The 18,367-nt window shown below is 33.2% G+C and overlaps 2 protein-coding genes across 2 annotated transcripts; both read left to right on the top strand.

Annotated features, from left to right (window-relative positions):
• The first annotated feature begins 10,271 nt into the window (after window positions 1–10,271).
• LOC108134560 (protein Turandot E-like) lies at window positions 10,272–10,995 on the top strand. The gene is made up of 2 exons (XM_017254913.2): window positions 10,272–10,386; window positions 10,447–10,995. Exons 1-2 carry the CDS (start codon window positions 10,364–10,366, stop codon window positions 10,901–10,903), a joined length of 480 nt encoding a protein of 159 aa, XP_017110402.1. The 5' UTR covers window positions 10,272–10,363; the 3' UTR covers window positions 10,904–10,995.
• Window positions 10,996–12,559: 1,564 nt separating this feature from the next.
• Window positions 12,560–13,401, top strand: LOC108134563. Its single transcript, XM_017254916.2, has one exon. The coding sequence runs from the start codon at window positions 12,660–12,662 to the stop codon at window positions 13,293–13,295; it is 636 nt and encodes a 211-aa protein (XP_017110405.1). The 5' UTR covers window positions 12,560–12,659; the 3' UTR covers window positions 13,296–13,401.
• Window positions 13,402–18,367: the final 4,966 nt, after the last annotated feature.

The raw sequence follows: 18,367 nt of genomic DNA, 5'->3' as shown, positions 1-18,367 counted from the left end.
GATACACAGTTTTCTTGTCAATGAGCAATAATAGCATAATGCAAGCCAATAAAACTCAATCTCTTGCTGTTTTATAATTATCAAGTTTTTTCTTAATTCTAATCTAAATACTAACACCAAATGAGCATGCTCATTTCATGCTTCAAATGTTTTTACACGCAAAAACTTTTCCATAAAAATTTAAGCAAAGTTGCAATTTGCAAAGTTGCAAAAATACATCAAAAATATAATACATACATATATTGGGTATTGCTTTTGGATCAGTATTGACATGTTTTAAGGATTGAATATTTATATATATATATATATATATATATATATATATATATATATATATATATATATATATATATATATATATATATATATTTCAAATTTAAGGGGTATTCAGTCTAGAGGCTCGAATTTCGAGCTATTTTTGACAATTAATAAAAAAAAGCACTTGATATTTTTACCATCCGTTTTTTATTATTTGTTTATTTAACAAAGAGGAGTACACAAAATAAATTAAAATAAAATGTTTCTTCATCCAGTTATGAGGGGAAAAAGACCGTGCCCTTGTCGCCATTATTTCTACCCTTATCGTCATCTGAAAAAAAACATTTTTAGCTTCTTAATTAGTACGATTGTCAATTTGTCATGAAGTAGCAAAACTAAAAAAAAATATTTATTTCATTAAATGTCGGCTATTAAAAAAGGTAGATTTTTTTCAATGGTTTTTAAATTTAATCGTTTTTTTTTAATTTTATAAATTTCAAATTTTTATTTTTTAAATTAAGTTGACAGAGAGATATTTAAAGAATATTCATGCCAAATTTCAAGTAAATCAGCTTATTAGAACTTGAGATATTGTGGCTTCCGCATTTTAAGTTTTGGAAACACATCACAAAATCGGCTGTATCTCCTAAAAGAATTCGAGTTTTAAAAATCTTTTAAGGATCATATTTTTGAAAGACTACATTTTCAAAATATAAAAAAGAAAAATTTTCAATTTATTCAAATTTCTAGACTAGGATACCCCCTTAATTCGACTACGAAGATATTATGTGAAATTAATCATAAAAATTTTAGGTTTCACTAAGAGTTTTTTTTACCAGTGTAGGTAAACTTCTTCATAACAGAATTCTAAAAATAAAATGCACAGAACCCTAGTTGATTCGGACAAACAGTTCCTGGTTGAGCCGATAATGCTCAATGTGAGCGCATGTCGCAATAACTCAATACTTATTACCTCAAATCAAGTGACCTAAAATTGCAGGCAATTTTTGGGCTCATTAGGCAATATTTTTGCTGGGTGTGGTGGGCTTTAAGCTGAGAATGAAATCTTGTACTTTGCCAAAATACTCTTTGAAATCTTTGTTTTGTTAAAACTCAATTTTATATACTAAAAATTAAAGAAAAAACTGAAAGCTCTTTGGAACTTTCAAAAAATATATAGGATAAATTTATTTTTTGCATTCATTCATTATATTGTTACATATCCGTTCACAGTAGCACGGTTAGTATCGTAAGCATACCAGTTTGAACAAAACAGGTAATAACCTTGAGGAACTGTCAGAACTTAAAATACCTGCTTATTGAGAAAACTGGTGGGAAGTTTCTCCACAATAACATCGTGATGCAATAAATTCAGAAAAATATCCGCTATGAGTGATTAAAGGGGCTTAGAAAAAAGACTCACATCAAACGGTCTGGTATGATTCATATTTGAGGGGCTGGCGAAGAAGCTGTAAATATAATTTGAAGCTGGATTTGACTTAGGGTTTTTAATAAATCTGCAGTCATCTAACGTAAGGTTATATATATAGCCATTATATCGCTTTAGCAATGCTACGTTAACCTAAATCGATAACAGTTAAGTTGAAAAAATATTATTAATTTGGCCTTATACAAACTTTAATTTTTTTAACGGGCCTTTTGAGCAACATCTCTCTATGGATTTCAAAAAACAATATTCAAAGTTGGCGAACTCTGGGTGCAAGGGTATACATTTCTTTGGTTGTAAGCTATAAATATTTTTGGCTAAACACGCTTAAATACTTTCAGTCCAGATAAACTATGGCAAAAATGGAAATGGAAAATTCACGAATACTTAAAAACTAGAGTACATATATTGGATTTTAAAGATTATATAAATTACAAATTCAAATTTCCTCGTCTCCATGGTGGCTTTTAAATATAAAATTTATCTATTTTTTTGTAGCTTGCCCAATGAGTAAATTTTATAAAAAGTATTTATCCCTATTTACCATAACCAAAATAAATTACACGATTTCATCCAATAGATGGTATATCAGACAATTATGTTAAATCTGAATACAATATTAGATAAATGTATGACTCAAAGTGGTCTTCGCTTGTCATTTACAGACTGTAAATATTGCTAATCAATTTACTCTTCAAGATTTTATCATAGTTATAGTCAAACTAGTATATCATTTTTAACGCTATTTGAATGAAACTTTGCAAAAAGTTTTTTTTCTGTTGCAGTAAAGAAGTCGGCACGAGCCGGATCGGCCTCATATAGCTCCCAAAGGAACTATGGGGAAATAATGGGCAATTTTGTGAGATACAGTCATGGTTTATTATTTCAGAATTACGGTTTTAATTTTATTAAAATCGGAAAACAAGCTGTTATAGGAACGATCGAAAAATGCAGCGGAAAACCGATACAGCTTCAATGCCTTGAAACATAGTTTGCTTTCGTTATTTTTTTTTTTATTATTATTAATTTATTAATGTGTGTTCAACAAATAAATTTTATATTAAATTTGTATTACCGCAGTTTGTAAAACATCATTATTGTAAAATAATCTTTGTCATTGCTAATTACCCAGGTTTAGGTTTATATAAAAACTAGCGTTAAGTCACAGTTTATTCATCCGTAAATTTATGTGTTATTGAAGCAATTACGTCATACATAAGCACATCAAATTTAAAACTATACTAATCACTCGTTGCAATGTTTGTGTAAAACTCATTTTTAAATACTAGAAATTAAAGAAAAATCTATTTTTAACGGTCGAACAAATATATTGCAATATAATTGAGTATTTATATTCATTTAAGATATTGTTACGTATACGTTTAAAGACACACGGATAATATCGTAAGCGTACCAGTTTGAACCTTGGAGAACTGAAAGAAGAAGTTTTCTACTATAACATCGTGCTGCAATAAAATCAGAACATCATCCGCTTATGATTGATTAAAGGGGTTTAGAAATAAGACTCGCGAAATAAACATCATCTTCAATAGTACATGCTTAAACTAAAATGCTTAATTCAGTGTTCAATTGTGCGTTCCTAAAGCACTTCCTATCCCAAAAGATATATACCAGAACTCTTCCAACTATTGTCCGGTGTGAGGCACGAAGCAACAGAAAGTAGTCAAAAGTTATAATTTCAATTTCGGCAACAACCCAGAAACTTTCGCAGCTTGTTGGTGACTCTTGGCCAAAACATCTAGCAAATAATTAAATAAGAAAAAACTCGCCAAAGGAGCTTACAGCTCGAAAGCTAGAGCTAAATGCTAAACGGGTCTCAAGGGAATCGCGACAAGCAAGTCAAAATGCAAAAAGAGAAATAATAATAATAAAAAAGAAACAGAAACAGCAACTGCAACAGGAAGAACCAAGGATTGCATATGCACTTGTATCCTTTTCGTGGCACTCAAAGATCCCCAGGACCCTCTGGTCCTGGCCAAAATCTGACCATTGGCATTGGAAGGAACGCAAAAGTTTTTCAATTAAATTTGTTCAGAATTTAACTTGGCAATTGGCTTGTGCTCTGAGTCCTTCAACTGTTCTTGTCCAAAAGGAAGTTGGTAAAGAATCCATTTCGACCTTAGCTTGGGGCTGGAGTAGAGTTCAAGAATTCTGCTACAAGACAAAATAAGGGACAACAAAAATTAGCAATTAATAATTAATCCAATTAACATTTCATCGAAATGTTTGTTTGCCGATCTGTTGTATGTGAGCAATTAAAAATTGAAAGGTTCATTGTGGCATTAATTGATATTGGACGTGAGTGGCATATCAAAGTGCCTTGTTCCAATTAGTACTGATTGATGACCGGTCCATGCATTTCGAAACACAATCCTTGAATGTATAAACAAACATGTAGCAATGCTATCACTTAATTGTTAACATGCCCATAATTGATTATATCCTAGATTCATATTTTTTAGAAAGCTTAAAGCTTTAAATACAAATAAAACACCAATTTTTAGCGAATTTATCAACTGTTAATAAACCATTTTTAAGGTTTTAATAAAATTTTAATCCTTAAAGCCTTTGCATTTTTTGAATATTTTTATTTATTTTTCTAAGTTGTTATCTATTTAATATATATTAAATGATTTCTCTACTCAGGCTCATTTAAATTTCCTTTCTTAACTTTTATATATAGCTTGATAGTAGACTGTTTTAAAACAAACTGTCAAGAATATATATACAAAATACTACAATTATAACAGTTATTTATAGAAAAACGAATGTGTATTTGCCAAACTGGTTTATGTCCAGTCAACTGGCGTATTGTTTATGTCAGCCTTTATCATCCCCTTTCCTCTTGAAGGGAAAAGCCTTATCAGGACGTTAAATTTATTTCACATGCTTCATGAAACATATTGCGCTCCACACGGTATTAATAAATTACATGTAATTATACCCATCAATAGTAGAGTAAAAGGGTATATTGTAATTGTTGATCAGTGTGTAACAGATAGAAGGAAACGTTTCCGACACTATAAGGTATATATCTTCTTGATCAGGATCAACGACCGAGTCGATCTAGACGGACATCTGCCTGTCCGTCTGTCAAAAATTAAGACATGTTAGACCTAGTTTCGAAGTTATAGGATTATTTAGTCCACTGCCGCCTCTCTGCCGCTGCTCTGCCGGAAATCGCTGATGTAGAGACACAGATCAAAAGAACTATTAGCGAGGGTGGGGGTGCTGCACGCTCTTAGGTTCTAGTGGCTGAGGATATGCAGTTCGACAGATGGCGCCACCTTAACTCCGATTGTTTTGTGGGGGAATTTTTAGATTGAAATTTGTTAACTGAGTAACGGTACATAATAATATATTTTGCGTTAACAACTTTATAGCATATGTATATATATATGTATACCTTTTGGTATTGTCGGCTTGAAACTTTTGTGCTTCGTAGCAGGGTGAAATGGAATTATTATTAATAACTAAATTAAAGACTTATATATTATCAGAAGGTCCGGCTGGTACGTTGTAAATTGATGTAATTAGTAACAAAACTTAAAGGTTAAGCCAGTTACAAGTTAATTCATTAAAGCTTTTCTAATTTACCTTCAAATTACCTTTTCAATAAGTCTTCAGAGCCCTTTTACTGCTACTTTTCCCCTAAATATTAACATATTCTAATGCAAAATTAGACAGTGCGACCCAAAAACTTTGCCCTAAGCGGTCGCCATCCAGTTGATTGGCCAAAAACACAAACAACCATGGGGAGTACGACACCCATGATATTACAAACAAAATGCAAAAAGACAGCAAACAACGATGCAAAAAGCTAACCCAGAAGCGGCAGCAGCAAATAAAAAAGTACACAAAAGTGAAGGAGAAAGAAAGAACTTTATGCTAATTTCACTTTTCTCGAACGAAGGCATAACCCAATTTTTCTCTCTGCTTGTCTAAGTTGTTTCTTATTTCCATCCAGACCCGCCAGAGAAATGGCGCCAACTGAAGCTGAGGAGAATGTATGTAACTTAAGGTGTGGGCGAAGGCAGAAATGATAATTTTCCCACATTGAAGGCCACGCAAAAAAAGATGGGAAAGGATCCGAGTCGAACGTGACCCTAGAAAGGAAAGTGATGGCTCCAGGGATGCAGATTTGAAACGAAAACTTTATTTGACATTAGTTTAGCATTCAAGATAAGAGATTTGGTTGGTTCAAAAAAAAACAAATAAACTTCATGTGTTAAAATGTAAGCCGCGCTCTTACAAAGTTTATGTACCCAAAATATTATAAATCCAAAATATCTTTTATATTAAAGAACAAAAACATTTTATTAAAATGTATATCAACAGAAAAAAATAATAAAGGAAAGAATAATAGAAACTTTATACTTAATTCTTAAAAACACAGTATTTTTTCAATTGCTTAAACTGTATAAGTGATTTGTTTTATATAGTGGTATATTAATCAGTTTGAGAGCCTATAGAGCACTAACGAGGCAACTAATTTTTCAGCTTGGAAAAAAATTGGTGATTCCAGGCGCACAACTCTATTTTAGGTAATGTTTCCACAATTGTTTCTTTTATTCGGACTTAAGGATAACGAATTATTTTTTAAGTACTACTTTAAAATTCTAATTCGAATTTTGGAGCATTTGCTTAACCGGCTACTCTAAAATACAAATTCAATTTTCCTAGGAGACTTAAAGGCCTTTAGGTCATTATCCTGCCTAAATTCGCTGTCTTACTTATAATATGAGTCTGGAACCTACACTGTCTAGTATGATTTTGCCTCTAACATTTAAAATAAGTAACTGTGTGTTTCCCATGGCAGGAAGTAGTCTTGAAGATCTTGGCATTAGACAGTAGCTTTTCCGCATAAGAAATAAATATATGTATATTGCCGGGGATTTCTTCAAACCTAATGCAAACTGCCTTTTTTTTTATTAAGCAACAGGAAACTGATATCTCCAACGATTTAGGAGGTCCTTACATAAAAAATGGGCCTGTTTCGATTAGTATTTAAAAAGTCATAAAACATAGATTTCGGTTGCATTCTGCCTTCACCCTTCGCCCCCTTTGGTAAAATGATACACAGACAAATTTTTTTCCTTAGCAGGATTCGTTTAATGTTAAACCTTCTGATTTTCTTTTTTTACAGTACACTTCATGACCCATTTTTAACATAAAAGTTGCATTTGAAAACAGATTTTTACCAACACTTAAATTTTATGCTTACCTATAAAATTCTTTAACTAAACCTCAACTTTTTAAATAAACTATTTTGCTTTCCTACCCAAGCATGGCTTAGTCATCAATTTGCTAAACACTGCAAGAAATAAAGGAATAAGCGATTCTAAAAGGAACTGAAAATAAAGTATGGATATCAGTGATCTACGTGTTGATAGTTTGAAGTCAATAACTTGCCTACATATTTAGGAACTGGCTTTAAAGTGCAGAAGAAATTGTATATTCCGAATTGGATGGTTATATGTTTAAAAACAGTGAAGTTAAGATGATTTTCCTATGACTTATTCGTTCGTTCCCAATCGTTCGTGGCAGTTCTTGTCTGAATTTAACTAAAACTGAAATACCGTTTTTTCCTTTAAGAGCTATACTATATGAAGTAGTCGTTCGACTTTAATAAAATCAAAACTGTAGTTCTGAAATATTTAACTGTTATTATATCTTACATAATTTTGAAAAACAGCAAACAAGATATAATTTGTTGTACATTTAATTTTTTTATTTTTATAATTGTTCTAATGGGAGGTATATGTATGATATAATCGAACTCACTGATTCAAAAATAACTCTCTGTATTAGCAATTTATAGTAATGGTTAAATATTTCGGAATTACGATTTAATTTATAACATAATAATATTTTCCAAGAAAACAAATAAATAAATCAATTAAAATAAATTTAACAAAAAGTTAAAAGTTAGAAATTCTATTTTCCGCTCGTATTTAAAATTTGTCAAAGGTATTTAAACAATATATTATATATATTTATAAAAAAAAATATTTAAAAATTAAATTAGCAACATTTTAAGGTTTAAAAAAAATGTTTATATACAACCAATGTTTTCTTTAATTAATGCCATAAAAAATAGAAATATAAATCAGGCAACAGGAATAAAAGTTGGTCCCAAAAGGATTAACAGAGCAAGAAAACATTAACTTACTGAATTAGTTATGTAATCACTGATGTAAAATAATAAAATTGTTGAAGCTTTTACTAAAATATTTTTTTAGCTGATATTCATTAACAGAACAGATATTGCCTAAAAGAATATATATAAATTCTATATACTCCAAGCTATAATTGGCCTGTGGAGAAAAGTACAAAGTGAATAACTAAATAGGAGCCTGGTAGGAAGGGATTCTGTAAGCAAAGAAAAGCAAATAAAGGCGGCTAATTAACATTTCTGCTTTTTTTGACACGTCATCAGCAGTCTCTAAGAGCCTATTCAAACAATATTTCCAACCATGATACAATTTTAAACCTGACGGCAGACCAAGCACAGGCACAGAACGACTGTTACGTCCAATTGCAGTTGAATACGAAAACTCGCAGCACTCGGCTTATGTATTTTCAAATGCGCTGTTGCCCTTCAGGTTTGAGTGAAAATAGATGGCATACGTGTTGCATCTAAGAACACGTTGCAGGGTGAGGTTTGAGTGGAAATAGATGGAAATCATGTTGCCTCTAAAAACACGTTGTAGGGTGAGGTTTGAGTGAAAATAGATGACAAACATGTTGCATCTAACAACATGTTGCAAGTGAGGTGAAATGTAACAGTTATTTTCCCCTGCAATGTTGCTCGCTGTACTGTCATACAAAATAACAATTTTATGCCGATTTACCAGATTTTTATATAAACTAACCGAAGAGCATACTAACATCAATGGAGCGTACCTTCTATTGGGAACCAATTTTTATGTAGCATAATGACTATTTTCTACTTGTAAGTTTAAGAACAAAATTCAATGAATTTCTAGATTCGTTTAAAAACGATAAAACGGAAGAGGCCACATTTGTTTGAGAACCCATTTTATTTACGGAAGAAATCAACGAAACATAATATAAGCAAAATTGGTTGGGACGACACTTAATCAAAACCTTTAAAACAAGGCCAAATAAAATATGAAAACAGGTAAAAACAATAATAAAATAAAAATGGTTTCTTCGGGCTTGACCTGTTCCCAAAATGCATCCAAGAACTACCACAAAGAAGTTAAAAATATTTAAATCGTTAATTTAAGGCCTTGCATATTATTTTCTTCTTTAAGCTTACCCCAGTTGATCGAATTTTTTAACGTTTTAGATGTGTGGGTGTGAGGCATATGAGCAGTCGGAAAAATAATTAAAAAAGGGAGAGCACATGGAAATTGTGATGTAGACCGGGAATATTACGTTTGAGCAACCTTCGATCGTGTTTCGATGTGATAGCGAATCTTGAGGAAAGCGTAGATGTTATAAATTAAATCAGTTTTCTGGCACTGGAAAAGATTACTCTGATTGTGTTTTTTTAGGAGCAAATGTTATCTCTGGACTTGATTATACAGAACTCAATGGTATTTCTCGGGAAATCAGAAACTAATAGTTGAAAATACAAGGAAGTGTTTTAAATGCATTTATATTACAAATTTAATGTCAACAAAGACTTTAAAACCGCATTTATTAGGGATTTTTAATGGCTTTAGTCTCATGATCTATTATCTCCAAAAAATGTAAAATTTTTATACAAAGCAAGTCGATTTAAGATTTTAATTTTACAAGTTAAAAAAACACTCACCCGCTAAAGCAGTGCATTGCTTTTTTATAAAGTCCCCTTGCTGATATATAAACTATTGCTTAATTATTATATATTATATCAAACAAAAACATCTCTAATCAAGGTACAAGTTCGAGACGATCGCTCTTTTAGCCTACAAAATTTTTTAACGAAAAATTAATAAGCATTCGACTTAATAAATACACTTTTTAAAATTTGTTGTTGTTCATGTTCATTGAATTTGGTTTAGATACATTAATGTTTTAAACATTTTTTTTTATAATTATTATATTTAAAATATTTAGTAAACATTTTCTTTTTTTGAACTTAAAAAAATTTTACTAGAGTGCAAGAAGTAAAGCTTTTTACGAAAACGGGCCCAAAAGCTTAAATTAGAAAAAAAGTTAAGTATTTCACTTTCAGCGCTCGTTCTACTAAAGCAATTCATTTTCAAAAAAAATTTGGAATGCACACCAATCGTTACGATCGCACACAGCAGATTTTCAGTTCTGCGTCAAGCATATATAGTAGGTTCCTATGCATACTCTCTTGGCGCGCATCGTCACTACATGTACTGCCGTCCATGGTAATTTTTGATTAACTCTTCGCTTCTTGTGAAATCTTAAGGCACAACAGGACAAGCATTGTACAAAAATTTAAATTCGTTTGTGTTATTCACAAAGTTCATAAAGACTGTTTTATAATAAATGCGTTAAAAACTGTTTACATTATCAGTACCCAATTTTCCCAGAATTACCTTTGACATTTGAATAAGCAAAACAACTGCCTGAACATGCTATAAATACAAAGGCGAAAGTAAAACATTTATAAGTTGCAATTCAACCGCACATCGTAAAGCATTTAAGAAAAAAATGAGTTTCATAGTTCATGTTGGGTAAGCTTAACAAAGAAAAATATAAGCAGGCAGAGAAATTTACGATTTAAATATTTTCAGCTGCTTTCTCGTTGTTCTTGGATGCATTTCGGGGACAGGACACGCCGAAAATAACGCTGAATTCACGGCCAAAGCCCGCGAGATGCTTGAATTGTATGCCAATCCCTCGGCCGATAAAAGTGCTCAGAGCCGAAAAATTCCGGAATTGGCTGAATTCTATGAGAAATACAAAGATCTGATTGATCTTACTGATCAGGAACGGCAGCGAGCCAACGATTTGCTGACGAGGTATAAGGCGGAAAAAGCCAAGCAAGTCTATGTGGATGGTGTACCGCAACAGGGAGGGTTCTTTACGGCTTTGGGTGTGGGGCTTCTTGTCTCCGCGTCTACAGAAATTGGGGTTGAAGTTTACAAACGAGCGACGTCTTCTTGCAGCACAATCCAAATAAGTCGAGAAATGGGAATCTGTGGTATCCTTTTACTGATCGCCCTTTATAAAATAAGGTCAAAACTCTAGTAGACATTATTTCTGAATATTTCTGAATTTCGCATAGCAATGTTTTTAAGAGTAATTTCACATTTATAAATAAAAGGTAATTTTCAAAAGAACACTATTAATTGGTGATTGATTAGTATTTTTTAAAATTATGATGAGTATGTTGACATTCCGAAAAATGTTCAGTATATTCTGGGCAGCTATATAATATAGTTATTTAATTCTTTTAAAAAACGAATTAAATGTTTTCAGCTGCTTTCTGGTACTGCCTTGTATTGACTAGAAACCTCCACTATAGATTTGTCCATAACGACTTGTACGCAACAAACGTAAAATGGCTCAAAATCTGAAGAGGATAAGTCTACACTCATAAATAAATTTAATCTCCAGAATCGTCTTGAAAATCCTGTTCATCTGCTAAAGCCTTTCTATCTAGTCCGTGGTTTTTTCAAAGACACATGTTCCTGTAGAAGCAGGGAATTTTCGTCGGCACTTGAGGGGTCTTGAAGAGCCAACAAATTTGACAGAACGAAAAAAAGTTCGTAATTCAGTTGAGCATGCACTCTTAGTACCATAACTTGGCCAACGAATACAAAAATGTGAAATATTATTATAAACAAGAAAGAAAGCAAAGAAAGCATACACCCTTGCAGCTATTCTTGAAAACATTAAAATTATAATTCACTTGCGTATATGTTTAAAAACATTGAAGCTATGATGATTTGCAGCTTAATTATTAGATACCTGCAATAGAAAGACAACTTTTGGGAAAGTTTTATGCAGATAGCAAAGGACGGACAGACGTACGTACAGACGGACGGACGGAAAGACGGACATGTCTAAATCGACTCTCCTAGTGATGCTGATCAAGAATATATATACTTTATAGGGTCGGAAAGAAATTATAATACCCTCTGCAAGGGTATAAAAACTTGTATATATTTGTTTCTATTTGGGTACTTCTAATATGTAACGTTGTTCTTTATTTAATGAACAGATTTTTAATTTCTTTCTAAATGAGGGATTATCAAATAATAGCTTCTTATCGGGCAAATATAGCCTTCACCTTTTTTTATAATTTAAAAATAATCAATGATTTACGGATTATTTTCCAATAACGCCATCTATTTACGAAAGCTCCCCCTGGCGATAAATCAAAGGCCAGGTGGCTCCACCTAGTAGTAAACTGTTATTTATGTGGCTCCAATTAGACGTAGTCAATAAATCTACCTCTAGGTGGAGCGACCAAGTACCCAAAATAGCGCTAGGTGGAACTGACTATCCTTCGATCTACCACCAGAGTGAGCTATAATATTTAGAAGGCGACAAGCGAAATGACTGGTGGCCTTGAGAATTACACTTGAATTAAAGACCTACTAACCTAAAATTAAAAATTTAAATATTATAAATTTTAGCTCGAGAAATGCAAAATGAATTATAATTAACATTATAAAAACGGCCAAAAACCAGACGGAACGATTTTGATATGGTTTTGGGTACTTAGAACCCAAACGACACTAAAATAATAATTTTAGGAAATTTTAGCCATATCAAAATAAAAAAACTATTAAAAGTAAACCTTATTCTATGAAAGCATACAAGAAATGCTGACTAACAAAAATTGATTAGTCAATATACACAATATTAGGTTTGACGCGGTAGAAAATAAAAAAATACAAAAAAGCATAGTGGGATATTTAGATCCACTCACGCCATTATATATTAAACAAAGCTTGTGATTTCTATTTAAAAAGGGCATCAGTGTCCTCAGTGTACTATGAATCCCATTTGCAAGATCGATATTAACAGACCAGAGTGCCAGGAATGGATGGTCAAAGTCTATGCGAAATGTCGGAATCTCTTCAACAACATGGGTAAATTGCCTATGTGGTGGCTTGACAACGCTCCTGCTGCTTATAAGGTGGACGTTGAGGCCATGACCGCCGAAGATTGTCATCGGCTAAGGCGGGAATTGGGCAAGGAAGTGGAAGAAGAAGATACCTCCACACCGTCCAATGAGTTCAACCTGGGCAGAATGGTGGGTGTCTTTTTGGCATTTGCTGCAATATTTCTCCTTTTCATTCTTCTGTGCGGTATGAAGCGGGGAAATATTAGATCTGCTAAGGCCAAGGCTTTAAAAACTGAGCCACTGGAAGCCCCACCAGTCCAGCAGCGTCTAAAAAAAAGCAAGAAGAAGAAATGCAAAAGCTGGATGCGGAGAAGCTGTCGACCCTTTTTTCTTCATAACGAGTCTCAAATAAAGCAGTACAGAGCACGGACTGAAAAGGAGTTAGCTGTTCATACGGAACGCACCCAGCAAAAGATCGCTATGTGGAGAAGAGCCCGGGAGCGGGATGCACAGAAGAAAAGTGATAAGATCCATCGAAGTATAGACAAGGCTTTGAGAAAGTAACTCCAGTGGGGGCCAAAAGATCGCAGTTACATATATTTACTATGGCGACAGCAACTACTGCCGTTTTAGTATATTTTTTAAAAACAAGTGTTTTGTTCGCATTTTTTTAAATTAAATTAAATAGCAAAGATATAAATAACTATATTTCAGATTAAAGCAAGAAAGGAATCACTCTTCGGCAAGCTGAAGTTTATATACCCTTGTAACTATTTCAAAAATTATAAAATTTTTAATTTTCCGATTGTTTTCATTGGAGCTATTTGCTATAAACGGCCTAATTTTATTAAATTTATCCGATCCGGCTCATTATGACTTATATACTACCTGCAACTGAAAGTCAGCTTGTCAAAATTTCATGCAGCTAGCATTAAACTTTTTCAAATTTGAAAAAGCGTTGATTTTCTTCGATACTTCGATAAGATTTATCGCAGCTTTTTACAAGCTCTACGATCAGCTGCTCATCAGTTGTAACGAGCTCTACAAAATTCTTGCTTTAAAATGGGGCTGTCCGTATATTACCTAATCACGTTTTCGATCATTTTTGACCCCCTCCCCCTCGGCGTACTCCTTGTCCCAGTCCTCCTGTATTAATCTGTGTATTTCAGCTATGGCATCTTTTATACTACACCCCACAACAGCGAAGGTACCGTGTAAGGGAGCGTTTTTAGCAGCCTAGCGTTGCATTCGGAAAATGTTGGTGGAATAATCGCCGCGAAACAAATTATTGAATAAATGCCTTACAAAAAACTCTTTATAAAATGATTACGTAATCATTGTCCAAGACCCTCCCATTTAATTGTGAACTAACTCTATTTTGTTCCATAATTTTGCCTAACAATTTGGTATGTTTTGCAGTTAGTACCTTTAAAAAAATTGTATTGTTCTCGCCTTTTTATATCCTTGCAAAGGGTATTATAATTTCAGTCAGAAGTTTGCAACGCAGTGAAGGAGACGTTTCCGACCCTATAAAGTATATATATTCTTGATCAGCATCTCTAGGCGAGTCGATCTAGCCATGTCCATCTGTCCGTCCGTCTGTCCGTCCGTTTCTACGCAAGCCAGTCCCTCAGCATTAAAGCTATCTGCATGTAACTTTCCCAAAAGTTGTCTTTCTATTGCAGGTAGTATATAAGTCGGAACGAGCCGGATCGGACGACTATAGCATATAGCTCCCATAGGAACAATCAAAAAAATAAATTTTAAAAAATTATAACTTTTCTGTTTTAAAATTTTTTTTCAGAATTACGGTTTAAATTTCATCAAAATCGGACGACTATAACATAAAGCTCCCATAGGAACTATAAACATAATAAAAAAAAATTTTTTTAATTTATCTTTTTTATTTTGTAATTTTTTTAGACATTTTTTTTGTTTATTTAATTATTTGACAGTTCAGCATTATTTTTATTATTATTTTAGAGCTGTAAATCGTCATAGCTTCAATGCTTTTAAACATACACGCAAGTAAATCATAATTTTAATGTCTTCAAGAATATTTAATTTTTGCAATAGCTGCAAGGGTATATGAACTTCGACTTGCCGAAGTTTGCTTCCTTTCTTGTTTACCATTTTTTTAAATACCTATACCCTTGCTTTTATTTCCATTTTACTTACAAAAGCTCCAAAAGAGTTCTTCATAATCAAATTAGCTTGGGATAGATTTCTACTCATTCAAATAAGCATCAAAAGCTTATTATAAAGATTAGAAATAAGATTAATTTTTAAACGCCAATTTTAAGAGAAATGTGTTTTATGTTATAGCAAATGATGCGTGGGTGCTGCACGCTTTAAGTTTCTGGATGTGGCAATGCAGTTAGACACATGATTGTTCTGGATTGTTCTGGGGGAGGATTATTTAGTTGGTTAGTTGAGTAACGGGTATCTAAAAGTCGTTAAACTCGACTATAGGGTTTTTTCTTGTTATATATATTTTGGAGGTCAATCTTCTTTTATTGAAAAATGTGCATACACCACTGAAGAAATAACATTTGTGAAGAATTGGCTAAGAAACCAAAGTTTTGGCTCATGCAGTGGCCAGCTCAGAGCCCGGATCTTAATCTCATTGAAAATTTATAAAATTTCGGCTGGCAAAGTATGATAGTGCACCACAAGGATTTTGATGAACTTTGGGCCAGGATACAAGCGGAAAGGAAAAGTTTTCCAAAGGAAATGTTGCAGAACTTAGTCGAGAGTATGCACAAACGCATTAAATTGGTTATAAAAGCTAAAAGGACCAAATATTTAAATTTTAATGAAAAACATAAATTTTTAATGAAAAGCATAAAAATGCCAAGACGTGCAATAATGGATACATAAACATAAATAATAAAAAAATATAAGCAACATATAATTTAAGCAAAAGTTCTTTTTCTATATTGAAGATATTAATAAAGAATGTTGGAAAAAAAGAAATAAAGCGATTAATAAAATTTTACTATTTTTACAGCAGTTTGAAGTCAGAAGTGACAAACATGTATCCACATGTGCTCGCCACTGTATATATTATATATATATAATATATTATGTCAATTGACTGAAAACTATGGTGACCATTTGAAAAGAAGTATTTTATATGTTAGAAATTCATCATTAGGGTATGTTACATCACTAACCATACAAAAAAGTACTTTAGAAGTTTTTTTTGTAAAGGTAAATGGAACAAATATACAAATTCGCATTTTTGGTTTAAATAATATTTTAATGATAATAATTTTATAATTTGAAATGTACCAATATTTTGGATTATTACGAATTGCTTAAAGACAATTAAAATTACACTGCGAGTCATTAAAAAATAAATCATCCAATGATCGCTAAACATGACATTTAAAAAAGTGTAAACAAAACAAAAGCCAAACAGCTGTTTTTGATACCGTCCTCTCCCCTAAAAAGCAATCGTCGGTAGGGTATGCAGGCACCATCCGCTCGCAAAACAACAACAAAAGCTTAAGTTTGAAGTTTTCTGAACCACTTAAGAGCAGTCGATGTTTTAAGTGACACGACTGCGATATGCCCCGTTTTCATCTCAGTGGACTGATTTCTATTAATACGAATGTAAAACAATATGTAAAACATTTTACTGCTACCACTGATTTAAATTTGTAAACAAAAATAAAATGTATGCTGAAATATTAAAAAATATGTTATAGCATATTACCTATATTCATATTTTTATCATAACCCAATGGTAAATACGCCCATATTCTTAGGGTACCAAGTTTGAAAAAAAGCAAAAGACAAAATATTCTTGATGCGTCGAAATGAAATAAACGCACACATGCTCCCGTGTATACTAATGCATGATCACGGATACATACAAAGACCAAACCAAGCGCAGGGCAACCTTCATAAAAATGCGTCTTTTTGCGACTGAACGATCGAACTCGTGCAAGGACTCCTTGCGCGAGCATAAAAGTGAGAATAAGAATGAGAGAGCAAAAACCCGAATCCACACGAAGTGCCGGGGCCTGCTGCTGAGAGCCCCGGGGGCCTTCGCTTAAGAAATTTTGTGTCCATTTTGGTTGTATGAAATGACCAGTCTATATGTTGTATGGTTAGTGCTCATATTTAATGATCATGAGAAAACCAACATAGACATTTAAATAGACAAAAACAGCTTTCCCAGACTCACTACCAGTTTTGCCAAAATTATTGCTCTCGCTTGGTCATTTGAACAAATTAATAAACAAACCCAAGACATGTCTTAACACAGTTTATCACACAGTCAACATCAATCTCAAATAGAATCTACAATAAAACAATTTATATCCGGACCCCATAATAACAACCTTCAACAACCAAAACACTGCAGATGGTGAATGGGAAGGCTCTGATGAACATGGTTTCACCAATGCGGAAGAACTTTCAACATCCTCAAATATAAAAATAACAAAAAAGGCCTTGGTCATGATAACACCAGCAACTTTCCCCTAAAATGTTTCAACAAATCATTACTCAAACACCTCAGTATTATCTTCAACCATTGCCTTAATTGCTCATACTTTCCCCAACATTGGAAACATTGCAAAATCATCCGAATATTAAAACCAAATACCAACCCTAATCTCCTACGCAGCTATAGACCCATTGCTATTATCTCCGCAATCAGCATGCTATTTGAAAAAGTTATTCTAAAACAAATCAATAGACAAATAAAATCAAAAAACTTTCTACAGACAGAACAATATGGATTCCGGGAAGGATTGTCTATCAACCATGCATTGATATCAGCCAACATTTTTATATTTGAGAATATACTTCGTAGATGCGCCACTATAGCCTGCGCTCTCGATTTCGAAAAAGCTTTCGATACAGTGTGCACACAGGGCCTAATCTACAAAATGAAAAACATCCATAGATTCGATCTCAACACCACAAAAATCATACACAGTTACCTCACAAATATTGGGTCGGCAAGAAAGTCATGTCGTTTTTTTAGTAATCGTTTTTAATCTAATTTATTTACGACTAATCGAGCACCAGGGTCACACTTTTTAGTATCGTTTTAAAGCTTATTGTCTTAGGTACTATCGACGAAAAAATGGTAATTATTCGTTAACATTTGTGGAAGCTATAGCCAATTAAACATGGGGGACCAAAGTGAGCATTTTCGGCAAATTTTGCTTTTTTACTTCTGAAATGGAAAAAAAAGCGGTCGAAGCTCGCGAAAAATTGTGAGAAGTGTATGGTAAAGATGCCATGAGTGATCGCTAATGTCAAGTTTGGTTTGCCAATAGTGCTGGTAATCGTCAAGTTAGTGACGTGAGACGTCCGATGAGTCGGAATCGATTGTTCGGACTGCGGGGCATAGGGGGTACTCCGCCCTGGGACTCTAGCCGGCATGCCCTCCGGTGAAAAATGCAGTTCTGCAACAATATTGCGCCCAATCTAACTAAAAAAAATGTGACAGCCGAGTCGGCGGCGGCCTCCCGCCAACCCACGAACGGTGGCTTGCATGATCCACATGCAATTGAACCGTGGATGCGGACTGGTGGAGAGGAGTCATTTAAATTTTGTTGCGAGAACGGGAAGCGTGTCCATCACTGGGAGGACAATCATAGAGTAAGAAATTA

This window comes from Drosophila elegans, unplaced genomic scaffold (genome assembly GCF_018152505.1).
Source record: "Drosophila elegans isolate 14027-0461.03 unplaced genomic scaffold, ASM1815250v1 contig_814, whole genome shotgun sequence".
NCBI classification, from domain to species: domain Eukaryota; kingdom Metazoa; phylum Arthropoda; class Insecta; order Diptera; family Drosophilidae; genus Drosophila; species Drosophila elegans.
The sequence above is the reverse complement of the archived record's forward strand: the minus strand, read 5'-3'. Positions and strand labels throughout refer to the sequence as shown.